General features: G+C 52.0%; 1 protein-coding gene across 4 annotated transcripts; it reads left to right on the forward strand.

Moving 5' to 3' along the window:
• The first annotated feature begins 466 nt into the window (after nucleotides 1–466).
• ZNF335 (zinc finger protein 335) lies at nucleotides 467–22,724 on the forward strand. Of its 4 annotated transcripts, none has more exons than XM_084777936.1 (28): nucleotides 467–682; nucleotides 1,341–1,591; nucleotides 2,905–3,142; nucleotides 4,208–4,285; nucleotides 4,485–4,790; nucleotides 4,868–5,014; nucleotides 6,742–6,888; nucleotides 9,499–9,748; nucleotides 9,849–10,026; nucleotides 10,803–10,915; nucleotides 11,788–11,806; nucleotides 11,930–12,046; nucleotides 12,131–12,207; nucleotides 12,291–12,451; nucleotides 12,861–13,078; nucleotides 14,127–14,220; nucleotides 14,303–14,418; nucleotides 16,993–17,249; nucleotides 19,256–19,367; nucleotides 19,445–19,819; nucleotides 20,583–20,725; nucleotides 20,809–20,951; nucleotides 21,083–21,186; nucleotides 21,623–21,700; nucleotides 21,848–21,931; nucleotides 22,012–22,077; nucleotides 22,159–22,240; nucleotides 22,330–22,724. In XM_084777936.1, exons 2-28 carry the CDS (start codon nucleotides 1,391–1,393, stop codon nucleotides 22,455–22,457), a joined length of 4,032 nt encoding a protein of 1,343 aa, XP_084634062.1. In that variant the 5' UTR covers nucleotides 467–682; nucleotides 1,341–1,390; the 3' UTR covers nucleotides 22,458–22,724. The 4 variants fall into 4 exon arrangements, with proteins under 4 accessions (XP_084634062.1, XP_084634063.1, XP_084634064.1 ...); XM_084777937.1 differs by having other exon boundaries at nucleotides 14,324–14,418; XM_084777938.1 differs by having other exon boundaries at nucleotides 4,871–5,014; nucleotides 14,324–14,418.
• Nucleotides 22,725–22,908: the final 184 nt, after the last annotated feature.

The raw sequence follows: 22,908 nt of genomic DNA on the forward strand, positions 1-22,908 counted from the left end.
AGAAAACCAGCTGTGAAGCGCACCAAGGGCCAAACATTAACCCTTTTGGCCTCGAACTACGAGAACCGCCTGCCTCTGCCTCCCAAGTGCTGGGATTAAATGCGTGCACCACCAGGCCCGGCAACTTTCCTGTTCTTAAATCTCGGTTTTTCCCCTCCCTATACACTCCCCTGCCCTAGGCACAACAAACCTGAGGAGCTTTAAGCTATAGGTGAAAAGCCAGGAAAATGATTGGTGTGTCCTCCCCTCTACACACCGCCAAGCCATTCAAGGCGACGCTTCCCTAGGCGACCCCAGGAGGTGTGGCCAGACTCTGGAAGCCACACCCACAAGAGCTCAGCGCCTCGTCCAGCGAGCCTCGGCTGGGACCTGCGTGACGTCACTTCACTTCCCGTGTAGCCGTCCGCCACGAGAAAAGGTAGTCCCCCGCCCCAACTGACCTCACCGCTCACGGACACACGCTAGGCAGCATGTAAACTCCTAGCGTCCTTCAGGACAGACAACGACTCTGAGGCCTCTGATAGCCCTTCTGAAACTCCGCAAATCTGTCTTTCCCCGAGGGGCGGCGGAGGAAGTAGTTCCGGTTCGAGGAAGCCTGATGGGTTCCTCCGCGACGGGGGTGAGAGGATGGCGACCTCGTCGATGCCGGAGTCGGAGAGCGACGCAGCAGCCAGAAGCTCAGGTTAGTGACAGCCGGAGTGGGGCCGCCCCGCTGCACACTGCCGTGCACTGGGGTCCTACCGCGGGGCTGCCGGGCGGCGAGCTCCCGGGCCGGCGGGGCTGTCCGGACAGGGCCCCGGGGTCCCAGGCCCTTTGGCCGCTCTCGCATTTGCCTGAGCGGAAACCCGGCGCCGCCACAAGATGGCGTCGGGCCTGGAGCTCAGGCAGCGCCGGGGACAGCCCCGAGTCACCAGGCCCCGAGACCGTCGCTGTCAGCCCCCTCCGCAGGGGAGCCCGAGGAGGGGGAGCGAACCACTGACCCCGGGGGCCTGCGGGCTGTACCACTGGCTCCTCATCCGAGGGGACGTGGGGTCCGGAGGGTTGGACCTCTGTGCCGGCCCGGGGTTGGAGGGCGATCCACGCCTCTGGGAGGAGCAAAAAAGCGGTGATCACCCGCCGCGACCACCCTTTCCTGAGGCGCCCTAGCCTGAGAGGCGAGGCGTCGCTGTCCTTTTCTGGAAGCTTCCTTTTCCAGAACTCGAGGAAACCCCGCCCTGTCTGGTCGGATGCTCAGTCTTTGCATCTGCGGAATGGGCACACCGGTGCATCTGGGTGGGTCCAGCATGGCCGGGCCCGAAAAGTGGACCACTTGTTGCAGCCATGGTTGTATCTTCTGGCAGAGTGAAAGCCTCATACCCTGCGCTTCGCTGTCGGTCGGTCCCCCGAACAAATGGAGGAGAACGAGGTGGAAAGTAGTAGCGACGCGGCCCCTCGGCCTGGCCAGCCAGAGGAACCCTCTGAGAGCGGCCTGGGTGTGGGCACGTCGGAAGCGGTGTCCGCGGACAGCAGCGACGCGGCGACCGCCCCAGCATTAACGGAGGCCGACGACTCGGGCGTGGGGCAGAGCTCAGACCGTGGCAGCCGCGCTGTGGTATGTATGTACCAGGCTGGATGGCGAGGGCCGGAGGACCATCCAGCAAAGCTTACTTGTAGAAAATATTTGTTGTTCCTGAGACAGATGCCATGCCATGCCATGCCAAACTGCTGTGCCCCATAGTTAAGGGCCATACTAAACTACTTGTTTCAGATTCTCCAGAAAGGGAAACTGAGGCAGAGCATGCCGACAGAACCAGAATTCAATATCCATTTCCTACTTCATCTTCTCTGAACCTTTCCTGGCTCAATGTTGAGCGTCCCAGTTACCTGTCTGTCTAATGGAATGGAAATGCTCAGTTTTGTGGGTGTTAGGCTGTGAGCCATTTCTTTCCTGACCCAGTACCTTGTGGTCTTGAGCAAGCTACCCAGCTTCTAGCCCTTACCTCACTCCTCTGACAAGTGAGAATTAGAAATGTTATCACTGGGTGTGATGGCACCAGCACTTGGGAGGCAGAGGCAGGTGGAGCTCTGTGAGTTCGAGGCCAGCCTGGTCTACAAAGGGAGTCCAGGACAGTCAAGGCTACACAGAGAAACCCTGTCTCAAAACAAAACAAAATAAACACATTTATCTCTGGAGCTTCATGAGTAATTTAGCAAGGTAGTGGTTGTATCCTAACACCACTTAATGGAGATACTAAGTCATTGGCCCTTGGTACACAGTTTAGGGCCTCATTATGTCAGCAAAATCGGGCCTACTCTGAGTCTACCGTGCTAAATTATGGGGTCATAGCTAGGGACAGGATAGGTGTGGGCCAGGTCCCTGCAGAGAACACCAGCCTGGTGTGGGAAACACTGAGGTGCAGGGGTGGGATGGGATTGGGTTGAGGAATTGGGCCCTTATTGGAAAGCTTTTCGGAGTGTAGGCCCAACCTGTCATCAGAGCAGTGTAGTGGAGGTGACAGTGTCACTGCAGAAGGAAAAAGGTCCTAAGTATTGTCCATCTTGGCTTCTTAGAGGAGGTAGTGCCTGGGTGGTTATGGGAAGATTGGGTGTAGACTGTTGGTGGGGTTGTGGTGGAAGAGTTTGAGGCTGCGAGAGCAATTGATGCAAAAGCCCAGTGACAGTTGTCCCTCTGGGCTGTGGTGTGTGGGCTAGAGAGGTCCTTCTTTTAACCCTGGGTAGTGCCAGACTACATCTGTGGGCTCCAGGGCTCCTGTGGGCACCAGAGCTCCCGGGGACTGGAGAGCTCTTTTAGTGGGGTAGAAGTGTAGGTGGCTTTATTTGCTTTGTTCTTGGGAATCCAAGGCTGCTCTGTCCCGCCGTACTCTGCCCCTGGCTCCTGAACTGCCCTCTGCTTCCTGCTCCTAGGAGGATGTATCCGAGAGCATTTCAACAGACCCCTTGCCTCATGGCTACCTCCCTGATTCATCTTCTGTGTCCCGGAGCCCAGCAGGAGAGGTGCCAGGTGGCCCTCCAGCCCTGGTGCATTCCAGTGCTCTCCCCGGCCCCAGCATGCTGGTGTCGGATTGCGCAGCTTCCTCTTCAGACCTAGGCTCTGCCATTGACAAGATCATTGAGTCTACCATTGGCCCGGACCTCATCCAGAGTGAGTAGGGAGAGGGTGCGGCTCCGCAGAATCCCACAGCCAGCTATGTGGATGAAAGTGTTACGCACCTCACTGTGGAGTGTGTGAGGGGAACGAACTGACACCTTTCTCCTACTGGTAAATAACACAAGGATCAAACAAGGTGTCACATTTAAGTCCTTAGTATGATGCCTGGACGTCACAGTGCTCAGTATTAGAGATAGTTGCAGCTGGGACTAGTAAGATGGTTCAACTGGCAAAAGGGCTTGCCTGGTGACCACCCTGGACATAACAGTAGGAGGAGAGAGCCAACTCCAAAATCGTGTCATCTGACTTCCACACGCATGATGTGCATGCAGTAGTAACTAATTTTTCTAAAAAGGCAAGCCAGGCGTGGCGGTGTGCACCTTTAATCCCAGCACTAGGGAGGCAGAGGCAGGCAGATCTCTGTGAGTTTGAGGCCAGCCTGGTCTACAAAGTGAGTCCAGGACAGCCAAGGCTGCACAGAGAAACCCTGTTTCGAAAACAAGCAAGCAAATAAATAAACTAATGCAGTTGTATCTGGCTTTGTGCTTGGGCAATTATAAATACTCGTCCTATAGGTCACAGATCTTCCAGTGACCCCCAGAAGAAATGGCTGCTGTTAACTTGGTCCATATGAGAATTATAATGACTTAGCTAGTGACACTGGTAAATGGAGGGTGGTCCTGGGCAGTAAGCCCGGATAGGTGACCCCCGAGTTCAAAGGTGCTTAGTACTATGCTGCATCTTTTATGGCTAGTGACAAGCACAGAGTTCAGCATCCCACAAAGAGCTGGCATGGTCTGAGAAAGAGAGTGCCTGCAGGACCTGTATCATGAGGAAGTCTGGAAAGAACAGAGAAAGACTGGGCAGCTGGGGTAGCTCTGGCATCCTGGTGACTGGGCTAGCAAAGCACCTACCCCAGAGCTCCCACCAGCCTGCAGTGGACATACCCAAAGCTCAAGGGGGTGATGCAGCTGATCTCCTGTTCCAAGTAGAGCCCAAGGGTGTGGGTCTACAGCCAGGATCCCTCTGAGAACTGTCACCCTCTGCCTTTTCCGCCAGGCTGCATCACTGTGACCAGTGCTGAGGAGGGCGGAGCTGAGACCACACAGTACTTGATCCTGCAGGGCCCAGATGATGGTATGAACTCTGTTGCCAGTCCCAGGGACCCTTATAATGGATGAGAGTAGAAGAAGACAGGACTCCATGTGACCCTAGAGGGTTAGCCATTGCCCTGGCCTCTGACAGGGTGGCCTCTGGGGGGGAATTTGGACCTGCCTGGGAAGAGCAGCTGAGGCTCATGGCTAGTCCTGCCTTCTATTTTCTCTCCTGTCCTCAGGTGCTCCCATGACATCACCAATGTCTACTTCCACCCTGGCCAACAGTCTCGCAGCCATTGAAGCCTTGGCCGATGGCCCCACATCCACATCTACATGCCTAGAGCCTCCTGAAGAGCCCCGGGGAGAGCCCAGCCCTCTAGCACAGCCACCTCCAGCCCCTGGCACTGAGGAGCTGGACCTGCAGAGCTTGGAGGCCATGATGGAGGTGGTGGTTGTACAGCAGTTCAAGTGCAAGATGTGCCAGTACCGGAGCAGCACCAAGGCAACACTGCTCCGCCACATGCGGGAGAGGCACTTCCGCCCAGGTATGTCTGTGGGAGCCAGGAGGCCTGATGGAAGCCGGACACAGAGCCACACATGGCAGCTTGTTTCATTCTTGCAGCAGCAACAGCAGCAATAGCAGCAGCACCTGGTAAAAGGGGGCGTCTACGGAAGTGGGGCACTTCTACCAAGACCACAGAGGAAGAAGGGCCAGAGGAGGAGGAGGAAGATGACATTGTGGATGCTGGAGCCATTGATGATCTGGAGGGTAAGCCGGTGTACTTCTTTTCATTGATTTGTTTTGTGGGTTTTCTTGTTTATTTTATTTGAGGCCAGCCTGGTCTACAGAGAGAATTCAGGACAGCAAAATCTATATAGAGAAACCCTGTCTTGGAAAAAAAAAGAAAGAAAGAAAGAAAACTAAAACCTATTAGTAAAATGGAGCACGGTGGCACGTGCCTATAATCCCAGCACTGGGGGCGGGGGTGGGGTAGAGGCAGAGGTCAGGAGTTCATGGCCACTACCACTAAGTAATTTGAGGCTAACATGCGCTACATGAGACTCCAACCAAAAACAAATAAAAACATTTCACATTTTTTGTGTGCCCTCCCCCATATGTGTACATGTTTGTCTAGATGCATATGCAGCCAGAGTTGATAGCAAGTATCTTCCTCAGTTGCTTTCTCCCTCAGTTTTTAAGACAGGGTCTCTCACTGAAGCCAGAGCTTGTTGATTCTGCTAGACTGCCTAGCTAGGAAGCCCCAGAGATGCTCCACCAGTCTCTGTCTCTCCAGTTGGCATATGCTCCCATGCATGGCTTTTTGACATGAATTCTGGGAGATCGAACCCAGATCCTTGTGTTTTACAGCAAGTACTTCATTGGCAGAGCCACTTCCCCCACCTCTTGTTTTTCTCCAAAGTTTTTTGTTGCTTTATTTATGTGTGTGCCTGTGTGTGGGTATGTGCATATTGAGTGCAGTGCCTCTGGAGGCCAGAGGAAGGTGTTGTGTCCCCTTGGAGCTGGAGTTACAGGCAGTGGTGAGCTGTCCCATGTGGGTGTTAGGAAAAAGCACCCACAAGGGTCCTCTGCAAAAGCAGCAAATGAGCCATCTCTCCAGTCTTTTTTTTCCCCCATAATTTTTTTGAGATGGAGTTTCTCTGTTTATAGCCTGTGGTGGCCTCAGACTCTTGCTCCCTCAGAAGACTGAGATTATAAATGTGTGCCAACATAACTGACTCGCTATTTCTCCTGTACTTTCTGAGATCTGGTATGGATTTTTTTTTTTAAAGATTTATTTATTACATATACAGTGTTGTGCCTACATGTATGCCTGCACACCAGAAGAGGGCACCAGATCTCATAGATGGTTGTGAGCCTCCATGTAGTTGCTGGGAATTGAACTCAGGACCTCTGGAAGATCAGACAGTGCTCTTAACCGTTAAGCCATCTCTCCAGCCCCTAGTATGGAACTCTCCCCCCCCCCCCCCCATCTTTTTGAGACAGGGTTTCTCTGTGTAGCCTTGGCTGTCCTGGACTCACTTTGTAGACCAGGCTGGCCTCAAACTCAAGTGATCTGCCTGACTCTGCCTTCCAGGTGCTGGGATTAAAAGGCGTGTGCTACTATGCCCAGCTTCCTGGTATGGATCTTATAACTAAGTTTTTCTGAGTTGGACCAGGCTCATTTTACTATTCAGCGGTCATGCACGGCTATTGTCCACCTGGTGGGACAGTTCAGCCTAGGAATTCATAGGCTTGTTGCCTGTTTTCTATCAGTGACTTAAGTGGCTTGAGAACCAGGTACCTCTCTGTGCTTCTGACTGAGGGGAGCTATTGGCAGGTTCCAGGAAAGGTGCCCGGAAAGGAAGAATAGTCAGTGCTCTGTGGGAGAAGGTACAGAGGGAAGCAAGCAGGGATGGGGAAGTGGATTTGTCAGTTATGGTAAGGAGTCAGGACTAGAGTGTGGGTCTAGACACTGTCCTTTACTATCTCTACAGAGGACAGTGATTACAATCCAGCTGAGGATGAGCCCCGGGGCCGGCAGCTACGGCTCCAGCGTCCCACCCCCAGTACCCCACGACTTCGACGAAGGCCTGGCCGGCCTAGAAAGCTGCCTCGCCTAGAGACCTCAGACCTCCATGATGGTAAGACTCCGTTATGGGGCAGGCTTCGTGTGGGGCTAGCACTTGGCTCTGCTGCCTGATGCTTCTGGAGTACTCGAGACTGAGTACCTGCAAAGCAGCAGCCTCAAATACTGGCTGCAGTCTTCCTGAGAAAGGAGCCCCCATCCCCACCCCCAGCTTTAGAAGATACCTTCTGGTGACAAATTGTCACATCAATTTATTATAACCAAACAAATAAAAGCTTATAATGAAACTGAAATGAGAAGAGGGAAAGGAGACCTGTTGGCTGCTGTGACCTTTGAGCTGTGGTTTGAGCGTTATAGTGGCACAGGATGACTTGTGGGGTGAGGACAAGCTCTGCCATCTACTGTCTCTAACCTAGAGCATGTCCCTTTGCCCCATGGATGTCATGTTTATGAGTGGAAGGGTGGCAGCATTTGCTTGTGTGGTGACAGCTGTGCATGTACAGTTTAAAAGTAAATTCTGTAGTCTTTTCAGAAAAACTGCAGGAATGTAATAGACTCCATGTAGACAGTGGTTTCATGAAGCGAATAAATGGTATTGGTTCAAAGAGTCAGGAAAATGGCTCAGTGGATGAGAGTTTGCTCCCACATAAGGAAAGCTTGCAGTGGCCATGTATGCCTGTGCTCCCTCCCAGTGTTGGGTTGCAGAAACAGGTTGGCCCTGAGAGTTCATTAGCCATCCAGCCTAGTCAAGACGTAAGCTTCAGGTTTAGTGGGAGACCTGTCTTGAGTGAATAAGGCAAAGAAGGAGGAGCAGGAGACTGTCGCCTTTGCCGGTACAAGAATAGGTACAGGTACCACCCACATACGTCACACTTGTACAATGCACACAAAGGAGACATTCTTTCCTAGTCTGTATCATGCTTAAGTTAAAGAAAATTAGCACATATGGTGTGTGTGTGTGTGTGTGTGTGTGTGTGTGTGTGTGTGTGTGAGAGAATAAGCATGCCACATGCAGCCTGTGCAGGTCAGAGGACAACTTGTGGGAGCTAGTGCTCCCCTTCACCCTTTGGGCCCTGGTCATTGAGCCCATGAGCTCAGGGTTGGCTGCAAAGGCCTTTGTCTGGTCACTAAACCATCATACCAACCCAGTTCTTTCTGTTTGTTTGGTTTGTTGTGGGGTGTTGTGTTGCGTTTTGTTTGAGACAGGGTCTCACTGTATAGTTCTGGCGGACTGGAACTCATTATGTAGAAAGATCCCCCACCTGCAGGATTAAAGATGATTACCATACTAGTTGACCCCCACTACCTCTGATGCTGTCAACTGGGCTACATCTCAGTTGATTTTAAGAGTGTATTTCCTGCCAAGTGTGGTGGCGCACACCTTTAATCCCAGCACTTGGGGAGGCAGAGGCAGGTGGATTGCTGAGTTCCAGTCCAGCCTGGTCTACAAAGTGAGTCCAGGACAGGCAAGGCTACATAGAGAAACCTTGTCTCAACAAAACAAAACCAAACCAACCAAGCAAAAAAGATTTATTTATGTATATAAGTGCTCTATCTGCATATAAACATGCATGCCAGAAGAGGGCATCAGATCATATTATAGATAGTTGAGAGTCACCATGTGGTTGCTGGGAATTGAACTCAGCCCCTCTGTAAGAATAGACAGTGCCCTTAACCTCTGAGCCATCTCTCCAGCCCAATGTGATACCTTTTCAAACAGTGTTTTAAAGAATACTATTTCAAGAGCTGAAGAGATGGCTTGGTGGTTAAGAGCACTGGCTGCTCTTCCAGAGGGCCCAGATTCAATTCCCTGCACCTACATGGCAGCTCACAGCTATCTTTAACTCCAGTTCCAGGGATCTGATGCCTCCATAGACACTGCATGCACATGGTAAAACACACAAGCATGTAGAAATAACAAAATACAGCAGCTGGGTGTGGTGCCGCACACCTTTAATCTAATCCCAGCACTGGAGGCAGAGGCAGGTGGATCACTGAGTTCCAGGCCAGCATAGGAACAAAGGAGTTCAAGACAGCCAAGGCACATAAGTAAATCTTAAAAAAAAAAAAAAAAAGTTGTGTGTGATGGTACATGCCTTTGCCTTTAATCCCAGCACTTAGGAGGCAGAGGCAAGCAGATCTCTATAAGTTTGAGGCCAGCCTGGTCTACAGATGAATCCAGGATAGCCAAGGCTACACAGAGAACAACCTGTCTTGAAAAACAAAAGAAAAGATACCACATTCAGATTAGACTTCAAAGAGTTTGTAAGCTGTCCATGGAAGGAAGTCCTCTTGCTGTGGACTCTTCCTTGGGTCATCAGGCTCACAAGGGTGTGCCGTTATCAAAGCCACTGTTGTCTACAAAATTCACAATGTCCCTGTGGGTCACTAGACCAGTCAGCAGATGAGACAGATGAGACTCCGGGAGGAGAGGGCCTGAGGATGCACAGCCACCCAGTGAGTGTGCTAAATCTAGAGCCTCGCCCGCAGGACTGTCACTAAGACACTACTGCATTTGTCTGCTATGCCAAGTAGGTCAGGTCAGCAGCAGGGTAGCATCTACACTGCCTGTGTACCTACCCATCCATCAGTGGTTAGCTCGGGGAGCGGACTGGCCTTTGGTGCTTGCATGTGTGACTTCCTGTGGTCTTTGTGTCTGTGACAGGTGTAGGAGAGCCTCTAGTGAGCTCCCAAAGCACACAGAGCCCTCCAGAGCTGCAGGATCTCGAGGCCCCCAGCTCCTCAGGCCCAGGATGCCTAGGAGCCCTGGGCAAGGTGGGGAGGTGCCTGGTGGAATCTGGTGTGAGTCAGTCAGATGCTGAGAACGCAGCCCCCTCTTGCCAAGATGAACCTGATGCCCCGCCCCGACGCCGAGGACGGCCCTCCAGACGGTTCCTAGGGAAGAAATACCGAAAGTAAGTAGAGTGGAGCAGAAGTGAGCTTGACAGGCTAGGGGTGGGCATGGGCCCTCCCTGGGCCTGCAACCCAGCCAGCTGCCTCCACCCCTTCCGGCAGGTACTACTACAAGTCACCCAAGCCGCTGCTCAGGCCTTATCTGTGCCGCATATGTGGCTCACGCTTCCTGTCCCACGAGGACCTTCGCTTCCATGTCAACTCCCACGAGGCTGGTGACCCACAGCTCTTCAAGTGCCTACAATGCAACTACCGCTCTCGCCGCTGGTCCTCGCTCAAGGTGTGCTGTTCAGGAGGTCACAGGCCCCCAAGAATCACCCAGGAGGGTGTGGAGTTCCTATGCACTCTGGCCATCTAGCTTGTGAAGGATGCTGGGACATGGGGCCTGAAGAGTTCTACCATAGGCAGTTGACAGGGTGTCCAGTGAGTGATAGCTCACTTTCAAGGTTCACATCCTATTAGACGTGTTCATTCTCACTGCAGGACTGGCTGGTGGGTCGGTCCAACAGGTGGCAGTGGTGTGTCTCAGGAAAGGGCTTGTTTTTTTGTTTTTTGTTTTTCCCAGTCTTACCCCAGGGGTGTGAGCCAACAGCAGTACAAGCTGCTTTTTGTCATTGTGTGCCCCAGTGAAGTTCCAGGTATTGACTGAACCAATTTACTGCAGAACACGGCAGCTTGGCCACACCAGTGCTGTAGGTGCATCCTTCAGACTCTGTTGTTTCCCCTTGTGCTGCTGCTTCCTCCCACACAGAACACAGACCTGGAATTGTTCTTTGGGCTCCTCAGGGAACTGTCCCATAGTGCAGTGGGAAAGGCATGGGCTATAGGGCCACATTGCCCAATTCCAAACTCTGCTCTGGCAAGGTCTCTTCTTTTTGAGCCTTCATTTTCTTTTTGGTCAGATGGTAAGCCAGCGACAGGATAGTGCAGCACGTGTCCTCTTTGGAATTCCCAGCCAGGGTACAGGCTCTGCTGTCCACTCTCACCCCAAGACTCTGACACAGGCGAGGGAGAGGGAGGAGAAGCTGAGCCTGCAGCCCTGTCTGTCTCTCCCAGGAGCACATGTTCAACCATGTGGGCAGCAAGCCCTACAAGTGTGAGGAATGCAGCTACACCAGTGTCTACCGGAAGGATGTCATCCGACACGCAGCAGTGCACAGCCAGGACCGGTCAGTGAGTTGGGCTGGGGCGTTGGAGACTAGACAGGGAGAGCACCTGGCCAGAAGCACTTGAGGCCTCACGTAGCACACACACTCTGGGTCTGTCATTCACACTGTGTTAAAAACATTCAGGATGCAAAATCAGCTGCCCCGATCAGTTGTTCCAGACTCCTCAGGGCCAAGGCCTTGAGGTTCCTTCAAGTGGGAGCTTTACTTTCTCTACTGGGAAATGGAGACAGTTGTTGAGGGGCCGAGGAGTTTATGTGACTACAGAAGTTCATATGTGATTAGAAGGTCACGTTGGTTAGCTGCCGGGCCCTGCCCTGGTGCTGAGAACAGATGAGGGCTGGGCAAATCAGATGTTTTCAGGCTTGGCCTGTGGCTTCAGCAAAGAATTGGCTTCTTGGGCCATGCCATGTCTTCCCGGCAGCCCCTCCAGAGTCTGCACTACCACCCTCGCCATCAGATCTAGGGGTGGGGGAAGGGTATGCGTCCAGTGCCTGTGCAGAATCCTAGCCGCACCAGTGAGAGGTGGGTCAAGATCCCTGAGGTCCTGGGAATAGGATAGCTTATAGTTTTAAAGAGAAGGAGCTGTGTAGCCAGCTCGGATTCTGGTCCCCAGACTGAAGCCTGTTCCTTAGGGCTTTTTCATGTGGGACTTTTCTGAGCCTCTAGTGTAGAAATGTATTCTGTGCGTAGAGGGGAAAGACCATGTCTCAGATTAACCAGCACAAAGCACCACCTGTGGAGCCTTGGCGCACTCCTAGGTGGACACCCACCGGTTTTCTGAGGGTTTGGAAGAGGGTAATGAGGGTGATCAGGAGTGAGACTGGGCAGCCATAGGGAAGCTGAGGTATAACACTTGGTTTCTTCTTTCCCAGAAAGAAGAGGCCGGATCCGGTGAGTGTGGGACCCTGGCCTGGGAAGGGCCCTGGTCTGCTGATAGGGTGGTGGGACAGGAGGCGAGAGCTGCCTGCTGCCTCCTCTCCTCTCTCCCCCTGACGTCTCATTATACCGTTCCAGACCCCAAAGCTGAGCTCTTTCCCTTGCCCAGTGTGTGGCCGTGTGTACCCCATGCAGAAGAGACTAACGCAGCACATGAAGACTCACAGCACTGAGAAGCCACACATGTGTGACAAGGTGGGTGGGACAGGGCAGAGCTGTGGCTGGAGGCAGGGCCTTCTCTGGGCCTTCCCCGTCTAATTCCACCTTCCCCGCCCTCAGTGTGGAAAGTCCTTTAAGAAGCGCTACACCTTCAAAATGCACCTGCTCACGCACATCCAGGCTGTGGCCAACCGCAGGTATGTCACCACCAGAAGTCCATGGGTTAGGAAGGAACCCTTCATGTTCCTGAGCCTCCTCTCCCCTTTCAAACTGCCTCCAGGTTCAAGTGTGAGTTCTGTGAGTTTGTTTGTGAGGACAAGAAGGCGCTGCTGAACCACCAGCTGTCCCACGTTAGCGACAAGCCCTTCAAATGCAGCTTCTGTCCCTACCGCACCTTCCGTGAAGACTTCCTGCTATCTCATGTGGCTGTCAAGCACACAGGTCAGGCCAGCCCTTGCAGGCCTTACACCACATCAGAGCTCAGCCCTCTTTGCCCCTCTCAACAAGCCCGGAGCCACAGATAAGGAGTTCCCTTATGCTATAAAGGACTCCTGTGGCATTCCCTCTTTCCTGAGCCCAGCACCGGTTGCCTGCTTTCTCTGCCATAGTTACGAAAGAGGAAATGGGAGGTAGCTACTGTGTCATGGTTAGGAAAGTCACCCTGAGAATGGCCCCTCAAAGGAAGGCTAAACACGGAGGTAGCTTGGTCCTGTCTGCTCTAGTCCAACAGAGTGGACAGCAGTGTTTGGCCAAGCGTGGTAATGAATTGCTGTCGTGAGCCTAAGGGCCCTGGGGCCAGGGAGGGCCTTCTTGAGGGCTGTTTGGGTGCAAGCATCCGCTGTGCCCACAGGGGCCAAGCCCTTTGCCTGTGAGTACTGCCACTTCAGCACGCGCCACAAGAAGAACCTGCGCCTGCACGTGAGATGCCGACATGCAAGCAGCTTTGAGGAGTGGGGACGGCGCCACCCTGAGGAGCCCCCCTCCCGCCGCCGCCCCTTCTTCTCCCTGCAACAGATAGAAGAGCTGAAACAGCAGCACAGCGCTCCCCCCAGCTCACCAGGACCTGAGGTAGGCCCTGCTGGGAGGCAGCACACACAGAGGGAACAGGCCGAGTCTCATTTGCACACTGGTCCAGCAAGATGAACTGCCTCCATGGCGGTGGTAGACACCAGCCAAGTCACGGATGCAGCTCTAAACTTAGAAGAGGACTAGTACTGGTCTACAGTATAAGTACCAACAACAATGTGGTATAAATAAGTAATAAACAGTAGTTTATTATCATTAGATGTGAAATAATTGCAAAGCTCAGCAGTCCTGAGCTGCCACGTCACCAAGCTCTCTGAATATTTTCGCACATCCCAGGATCTGACTTTGGTCTTTGTGGTTACCCTCATAGTCCAGCACTGCTGCAAGAATCCCAGCCGCACTCCAGGCCAGAAGCAAAGGAAAGGGTGGGAGATGATGATAAAGGATGCTTGCAGTCATTTACCCGTGTCTTCCTCACAACCCTACTGGAAGTCCCTGAGGGTGGCCACACTCAGAGTCGTGAAATGCTGAGAAGGGTAGTCTTGTAGATAGGTGTGCTGCGTTCTCTAATGAAACTAGGAATACTGAAGACAAGAAAGAAGGTGACAGTGCTTGGGAGATGGCTCAGCAAGTTAGGATGCTTGTCATCAAGCCTGGTGACTTCATTTGGATCCCCAAGGTGCTGGATGGTGGAAGTGGAAAACTGGCTCCCAGCTTGTCCTTCATGTGCATTGCAGCACTCGTGCCTATACGCGCACACAAATGTAGTCTTAGTATTAAAGAGGAGGGGGAGTTGGATTTGGGGTAAGCAGAGCTGGGATAAGCAGCTGTTGTTCCATCGTGGGAGCTCCCAGTGGCCCTAGGAGGACAATCACACTGACAGTGCATGGGCTCTGGGGTTGGTAGTCTTGAGTTCAAATCCCAGCCCTTCCACTTTTCTGAGCCTCACCATTCCACTGAGCACTGAGCTGGTAAATACTTTAAAAATAGTAGGTCAGATAAACAGGGACCTGTGGGAGTGATGGCAACAGATGTACTTGGGAGATGTACTCTGGCCACCCCTCTCAGGCCTGATCATTCCCTTCCCCAGGCCCCTCAACAGCCAGCACCTTTCCAGTCACCTGAGACCCCCCCACTCCTCTGTCCTGATGCCCTAGGTGCTGCCACAATCATCTACCAGCCAGGTGAGCCTTGAAGAAAGCAGGGAGTAGGGTGGGAAAATGACATGGGTGGCGTTAGGTGCCAAGTGTCCAGCCTGTTCTCAAGCCCAGGTCCCGTCCCTCTCAGGAGCTGAGGAGTCCACTGCAATGGCCACTCAGACAGCCTTGGATCTGCTGTTGAACATGAGCGCCCAGCGGGAGCTGGGGACCACAGCCCTGCAGGTAAGCACCCAGGACTCCCCTGCCCAATTACTGAACAGGCCAGCTCTGCTGACATGAAGTAGAGCAGAATAGTGACTCCATCCTACCCTGTCAGGAACAGATCAACTTAAACCTGCTGGGCAAACTTGAATCTGGCTCTAAGGAGCCCAGGAGGGCCATCTTTCCCAGGCACTCTCAAGATACTAGTGACCCTTTGTCTTAGGTAGGCACCATTGTACTGCTGTGAAGAGACACCATGACCAGGGCAGCTCTTATAAAAGAAAACATTTAATTGAAGGCTTGCTTACAGTTTGAGAGGCTAATTCTGTTGTCATCATGGCAGGGAGCATGGGCTGAGCATACCTGAAACCTATATCCTGATCCGCGGACTGGGAGTCAGACTGGGTCTAGCTTGGGCTTTTGAACCCTTAAAGCCTACTCCTAATGACACACTTCCTCCAATGAGGCCACACCTCCTAATCTGTCTAATCCTCTCAAAGAGTTTCACTCCCTGGTAAGGAAGCATTCAAATATATGAGCCAAGGGAGCATTCTTATTCAGCTCACCACACCATTGTGCTGAGGGCCTGTGCCTGTAGTTCCCTGCTCTTATTTAGTTTCTCAATATGTCTGCTGTTCCTATGGGGTCTAAGACAGCAAGCATCCTCCTATACACTACTTGCAGTCAGAGCACTCCCAAGGCACTCAGAAGCAGGCTCTTTCTCACTTCTGAGCCACCTTTACACTATCTCATCACACACACACACACACACACACACACACACACACACACACACACACACACACACACACACACACACACACACACACCTGGCTCATCATTCCTCCATCTCTACAACCCAACTCATCTTCAAAACACAAGGAAGCTCGCACCACCTTTGTGTCCTGGCCTCTTGGAAAGATAAAGCATGAACTGGGATAACATGTACCTGTAACCGCAGCCCTTGGGCAGAGCAGACAGGAGCCTAAGGAGTTAAAGGCCAGTCTCAGTACATAAAGAGTTTGAGGCCAGCCTGGGATACGTGAGACCCTGTCTCAACAACAGGGCTGGAGAGTTGGCTCAGCAGTTAAGAGCACTGGGTGCTTTCCAGAGCGAAAGATCTAGCATTCTCTTCTAGCCTCTGAAGTCACATCTATACACATAAACTTTTAAAGATTTATTTATTTATTATGTATACAGTGTTTGGCTTGTATACCTACACACCAGAAGAGGGCATCAGATCACAGTATAGATGGTTGTGAGCCACCATGTGGTTGCTAGGAATTGAGCTCAGGACCTCTGAAAGAACAGCCAGTGTTCTTAACCTCTGAGCCATCTCTCCAGCCCCACATTAGAACATTTTTTTATAGATGTATTTATTTTATGTCTGTGAGTGCTGTATCTGCATGTATACCTGCAGGCCAGAAGAGAGGACATCAGATCACCTTATAGAGCCATCATTCCACCCCCTAACATAAAAAAAATTTTAAAGTTCAATTCTGAAAGCAAAAAGTCTGGAGCATGACTTCCCTGCCCTCAGATAGCAAGTTAATGGGCTGACAAAGGTTCTTCAAGATTCCATTCAGGTGCAAACTAAAACCTAGATACTCCTTTAAGAATAGGCTCATTGCTGGGCATGGTGGTGCACACTTTTAATCCTAACACCCAGGAGGCAGAGGCAGGCGGATCTCTGTGAGTTCGAGGCCAGCCTGGTCTACAAAGGGAGTCCAGGACAGCCTGGACTACACAGAGAAACCCTGTTTGGAGAAAACAAATAATAATAAAGAATAGGCTCATTGCTCTGCTCCTCAGTGATCTGTTGTGCAGAAGGTGATGTGTAGATTGGCCACTGTGTGCATGTATCATTCTTTATGATGTCATCATGTTGTGTCTCTCAAGAAGAGTAATTGATGGGGGTACAGTTTATGGAACTACTTTACAATTCTGTTAAATACATAAAGGCTAGATATCTGTCTGTACCTTCTGTCAGAATCCTAGTACTTTTCTTATCTAGTTGCTAGGCCTTTGTTACTGCTTTGCAAAAACTCTTTGAGTATGAAGGACGGCTACCTCTTCCTTCATGTAGTTGATGGATATTCCCCTCCAATTCTGTTGTCTTATTTCATTTCATGGTTTGTTTTGGTAGATTTTATCTTTTTCAGTCATGGTTACAAAAATCTCCTATAAAATATTTGTATACATTTTGTTTTGTTTTTCTTTTTCATGTATCCTTAAATGGCCTCAAATGGCTTTGCACTTTGATCTTAGTGCTGCTGCCTGTGTGCTGGGATTCCAGATGTGTGTCACCACACTTGCCTGTGGCTTTAATGGTTTAACACTTGGCCTTCTACCCCAAGGTTTCTTGGTCACAGCACTGCTGCTGTTTTAAGCCAGATAAGCCTTGTTGTGTAGGCCACCCTGCACTTTGTTTTGCAGCATCCCTGATACAAGCCACCACAACTAGCTTCAAGGGTGTTTGGGATGTGTGAACGAGTGGTGACAGCAGAGACTCTGGTGGGATGCTAAGCTTTAAGGCCCCAAGAATGACCTTGGACAGCAGCTCTTTTCCAGAAGTGCCCACTGGTGTCATTGCAGGTGGCTGTGGTGAAGTCAGAAAGCATGGAGGCAGAGTTGACATCTACTAGTAGGCAGTCTTCCTCCGAGGATGCCACCCCACAGGTGGTGACACTTCATGTGGCAGAGCCAGGGAGCAGTGTGGCAGCTGAGAGCCAGCTAGGCTCCTCTGACCTACAGCAGATTGCCTTGCCATCTGGGCCATTTGGTGGGGGCAGCTACAGTGTCATCACAACGCCACCAATGGAGGAGAGAACATCAGCTGGCACACCTTATAGGTAACTTGACCCTTTCTATTAGTGCCTTTTTAGAAAAAATCATTCATTTATTGTGTATACAATGTTTTGTCTGCATGTGTGCCAGAGAAGGACATCAGGTCTCATTATAGATGGTTGTGAGCCACCATGTGGTTGCTGGGAATTGAACTCAGGACCTTTGGAAGAGCAACCAGTGTTCTTAACCTCTGAGGCATCTCGCCAGCCCCTATTAGTGCTTTCTTAAAACTATTTGATTTGTGTTCCTTATACCTCTACCTCCCTTCACCATCCCTTATCCCAACACTCCAATACAGGGTAGGAGAAAAAGAAAGTCAGTGGGGAGAAAGGGTGGAGGTCTCTTTACTACTTCTTGCTCATTAGGGTCATTGGGTTCTTTGGGGCAATACCAATCTCAGTCATGATACTCAGCAAACCAGCAACAACATGGGAGCACGGGGAGTAACAGCCTCTTCTTTTGGGTCTCCTGGCTGTCTCCCAGTTACGGTATTTATACGCTCTCAGAGTCCTTAGAATTAAACTATGGAGCCAGGCATGGTGGCGCACACCTTAAATCCCAGTACTCGGGAGGCAGAGGCAGGCAGATCGCTGTGAGTTCGAGGCCAGCCTGGTCTACAAAGCAAGTCCAGGGTAGTCAAGGCTACACAGAGAAATCCTGTCTTGAAAAACAAAAACAAAAAAACAAAACTATGGGCAGCTGGCAAAGATCACACTCCTGGCAGAGCACAAGATACCATAGTTAGCAGCTGTGGACAAACTAAAGCAGCCCATACACCTGAGAGTAAAACATAACTGAGTTTTCAAAAAAAAACAAAAACAAAAACAAAACTTCACTACAGCTTTTGATCTTTTTAAGATTTATTGATTAAGTGTACAGTGTTTTGCCTGCATGTGTGCCTGCACTCTAGAAGAGGGCATCAGATCTCAGTACAGATGGTTGTGAGCCACCATGTGGTTGCTGGGAATTGAGCTTAGGACCTTTGGAAGAACAGGCAGTGTTCTTAGCCTCTGAACCATCTCTCCAGCCCATAGCTTTTGATCTTTAAAAAGGGCTCTTCACTCCAATCCAGTCAGCAGGAGGCAGGATCCTGGTTTGTACAGTGACAGGACATTAGGAGACTGTCCTGTGCAGGGTGGGAAGTTGCCATTCTGGGACTTAGCACTAATGGACTTACCTCGCTAACTCCCACAAGATTCCCAAGATGCACATTTCTTCTTTTACTAGTGAGGTCAGGTGCTTAGGTGAGGCTCTGAACCCTGGTGTATACACTCACACTCTCTCTCTCTCTCTCTCTCTCTCCCTCTCTCCCTCCCTCCCTCCCTCCCTCCCTCCCTCCCTCCCTCCCTCCCTCCCTCCCTCCCTCTCTCTCTCTCTCTCTCTCTCTCTCTCTCTCTCTCTCTCTCTCTCTGAACCAAGCCTGGGTCCTCTGCAAGAGCAGCCAGTGTTCTCATTCACTGCACCATCGCTCCATCCCCTGCCTCCATTAGCTCATAGGTCCTGACTGCTTGTACATGTGCCTCCTTTGTTAACCTGCTGACTGAAGGAGTCTGTGTGTGTCTTCTCTCTACTGCAAATCTGTGACATGTTTCTCCACTCACTAAACTCTTGGGCCATCTGAGGAGCTCTGACCTGTGCTATGATGAGGGTCAGGAGCTCTGAGGCAGCATCTAGACAGGCTGCCTCAGTCTGTGCTGTATCTTACTGGGTATCTGGTACTAGTTCGATTTTGTTCACTCCTGTTGGCTTGGCCCTCTCCTCCCTTTTGGCCAGACCTGAGCTGAATTCCTGGGGTGCTGTTTTCTTCCTACCAATGGAACTAAGGGGCACCCCTTGAGTCGGGTGAAACATTGAGCTCTTGGCAATCATTTATGGAAGAGGTAGGGGGGCCCAGGTTTGAGCCCTACATTCATTCAGGGTCTTCCAGCTTAACTGTTGCTTTGTGAGGGATTCTTGTAGCCTTTGATGCTTTTCTGGAACCCTTCCTCATCCCTGTACTCTGTTCCCTCAGTGAAGAGCCTCCAGGGGAGGCAGCCCAGGCTGTAGTTGTGAGTGACACTCTCAAGGAGGCTGGTACCCACTACATCATGGCAGCTGATGGGACCCAGTTGCACCACATCGAGGTGAGTCTTGGGATACCCTACCTACTGTCCTGCCTCCTTGTCTGTCCTCAGCACCTCATGCTGTGTTTTTTCTATAGTTGACAGCAGATGGCTCCATCTCCTTCCCCAGCCCAGATACTCTGGCCCCTGGAACCAAGTGGCCCCTGCTGCAGTGTGGAGGGCCACCCAGAGGTGGTCCTGAGGTTCTGTCTCCAGTGAAGACTCACCCCATGAGAGGCCCCCAGGGCTCTTCCACGCCACCCCCTGCAGCCAGCCACACAATAGATCTGGTAGTACCCCCATCCCCACCATCTGCAGTAGCTTCATCGGCAAAGAAGTTCTCCTGCAAGGTGTGCTCAGAGGCCTTCCCTGGCAGAGCAGAGATGGAGAGTCACAAGCGGGCCCATGCTGGGCCTGCTGCCTTCAAGTGCCCAGACTGTCCCTTCAGTGCTCGCCAATGGCCTGAGGTCCGGGTAGGTACTCCCCCACCATGCTTCTGCCTTTGTTCTTGTGGCCACTCAGTGGTATAAGAACTCTTTGTTGAGCATCTCCTCAAGTCTGGTCCTCTGGTCCTCTCTAGAGCCAGAGGATAACTCGGCAAGATCCCAACTGTGGGAGCCGCTTGGTGAGGAAACAGCCAGATGAGAAGTGACTAATGCCAGACTGTGTTCCCAATGTGAAGGGTGGAGAGTAGAGCAGGGGCAGCAAGGCATTGTGGCTAGGGAGACAACAGTGGAGCACAGGCACATAGGGTGACAGCATGAGTGTGGGTGGTGACTGCAGATAGTAGAGGGCACAGAAGTTCAAGGCCAGCGTGGGATGGTTGAAGACAGTAGATAGCTTCTGATCAATATCTTGAGCTTTCTACTTGCCAGAGAGTTCCTAGTTTCCAGATCTAACCCAGTACTTCGTCCTCTTAGCTCTGTATGGGGCCAGAGTCTCGAGCCCCACCCTCCGATGGGACCGCTGAGGCCCAGTGAGGCAGGACTAAGCCCTAACATGCAGGAGTTCCCTTGGCAGCACCTCCAAGTTATAATACAGAACTACAGACCGAGACAGAATTGCCCAAGTGGTGTAATGGCGCAGCCTCTGGCTTGTCACTTCTGTCTGTGGTAGACCAGTCCCAATCAGTTCATGCTTTTGGTCCAGATTGTCACTGACGCGTCGTGGGTTTGGTTTTTGTGAAGACTTGTCTTTCATGCTAGCCCACTGGTGCCTGGTCTCTACCCTGTGTAGGCTCACATGGCACAGCACTCAAGCCTGAGGCCCCACCAGTGCAACCAGTGTAGCTTCGCATCCAAGAACAAGAAGGATCTGAGGCGGCACATGCTAACGCACACCAATGAGAAGCCTTTCTCGTGCCACCTCTGTGGGCAGCGGTGAGGCTGGAAACGGCTAGTAGGGGGACTTCCATGCACACGCCCAGCAGAGCCACTTCATGCTGAATCTTCCCTCTCCTCAGTTTTAACCGGAATGGGCACCTCAAATTCCACATCCAGCGGCTACATAGCAGCGATGGGAGAAGGACTGGGACTTCTCCAGCCCGACCCCCAGCCCAGACCATCATCCTCAACAGTGAAGAAGAGACACTGGCCACACTACACAGTGAGCTGCCCCTGGGCCACAGGGTGGACCATTTGGGTCCAAAGATGAGAACCACAGCCCAAGGGAACCCCAGGGATAGGGCAGTCAAGTTGTCCTTGAATCCTCTAATGAGCCCCCTTCTCTCTGCCCAGCTGCCCTCCAGTCCAATCATGGGGTTCTGGGTCCAGACCGGCTACAGCAAGCACTGAGCCAGGAACACATCATTGTAGCCCAGGAACAGACAGTGACCAATCAGGTAGGAGCAAGGTCTGGAGCCCCTGCTGAAAGGATGGGACAGACAGAACTGAGGCTAGAGGGACCAGAGAGGTGTCTTGGGCTTAGAAGCACTTGCACAATTGTGAGGAGCAGAGTTTGGATCCCAGCTCCCCCTACCTAACAAGCCAGGTGTACGGTGTGTCGTGCACTGCTGTAAGCCCCATTCCAAAGAGGTGGAGACAAGAGGATCCCTAGGATTTGTGTGACTTCCAGCCGAGCAGGAGCTCCAGGTTCATGGAGAGACCCTGCCTCAACAGAACAGGCAACAAGTGGAGAACAATGCTTGGCTTGGCACCCTGTTGTGAGCTCCTGGCCTCCATTTGGGGTCAGGGACACATACACACCAAAAACACTTAACACAGCACAGATCATATGAGTACATAAAAGCTGAGGCTGAGCTGGCTTGGCCTTGACAGGAGGAAGCTGCTTATATCCAGGAAATCACCACAGCCGATGGCCAGACAGTACAACACCTGGTGACCTCAGATAACCAGGTAAACTCCTGTCCCCTTACCCCAAGACTCACTTTGAACAGAAGTTTTCAGACCACCAGGGCCACTGTCTATAGCTGTCTTCTACTCTGCTCTTACCTCAGCTCCACTTAGTAGACCCCTAGTACCTGTCTCCTCTCCCTTTCTTAGGTTCAGTATATCATCTCTCAGGATGGTGTCCAGCACCTACTGCCTCAGGAGTACGTTGTGGTCCCTGATGGCCATCATATCCAGGTAGGCCAGGCCTGGGGCAGGGTGGGGCTAGGAAGAAGGCTGTAGCCTTGTAGGATCACTGGCCAGCTTCCTATCTCCAGGTCCAGGAGGGCCAGATCACACACATCCAGTATGAGCAAGGTACTCCATTCCTGCAGGAGTCCCAGGTAGAGTACCTGGGGGACCAGGCAGAGCTGCGGGTAGTGAGGCTCCTGTAGGGCTGTATTCTTACCGGCTTCTTTCTCTAGATCCAGTATGTACCTGTGTCCCCAGGCCAGCAGCTTGTCACCCAGGCTCAGCTAGAGGCTGCAGCACATTCTGCTGTTACAGGTATGGGACTGACCCTGATGGCCAGGAAACGATGCCAGGCCTAGCTCCTGGAATCTCAGGCTTACTCTGCTTTTCCTTCCCCCTGGCAGCGGTGGCTGATGCTGCCATGGCCCAAGCCCAGGGCCTGTTTGGCACTGAGGAGGCAGTGCCCGAACACATCCAACAGCTGCAACACCAGGGCATCGAGTACGACGTCATTACCCTCACGGATGACTGAGCCTCAAGGGCACAACACTCATCATGGCTATCGGGCCAGCTCTCCTGAGACCAAGGACTTCCTGTCCTGCTTCGGGCCTCCAGATGCTGCAGTCAGTATCCCTTGACTCCAAAGGAGCCAGACTTGTGTTCGTAAGGGGCAGACACGGGCTCCAGCCAGGACATGCTGGATGCCTTAGCCTGCTGGCAGGCTTTGGGAGAGGTTTATTTTGTTTTGATGGACCCACTGGCTCCTTAGTCTCAATAAAGGGACCAGAGTCCAGCCCTTGCAGCTGTCTTTGTACATGTGCTAATAATAACCTGAACCAGGTAAGGGCAGAAGTCTCAACAAGTGGAGGCTGCCTATCTGGCTCTACAGTCAGCTGACCTTGCCTCTTATGAACAGTGGCCCCAATACAAGCCAAACCAGCCTCATCTCAGGAGAGGGCTGAGCTAGAGAGCCTCTTCATGGG

Source organism: Acomys minous (assembly GCF_964271855.1).
Source record: "Acomys minous genome assembly, chromosome: 3".
Classification (NCBI taxonomy): domain Eukaryota; kingdom Metazoa; phylum Chordata; class Mammalia; order Rodentia; family Muridae; genus Acomys; species Acomys minous.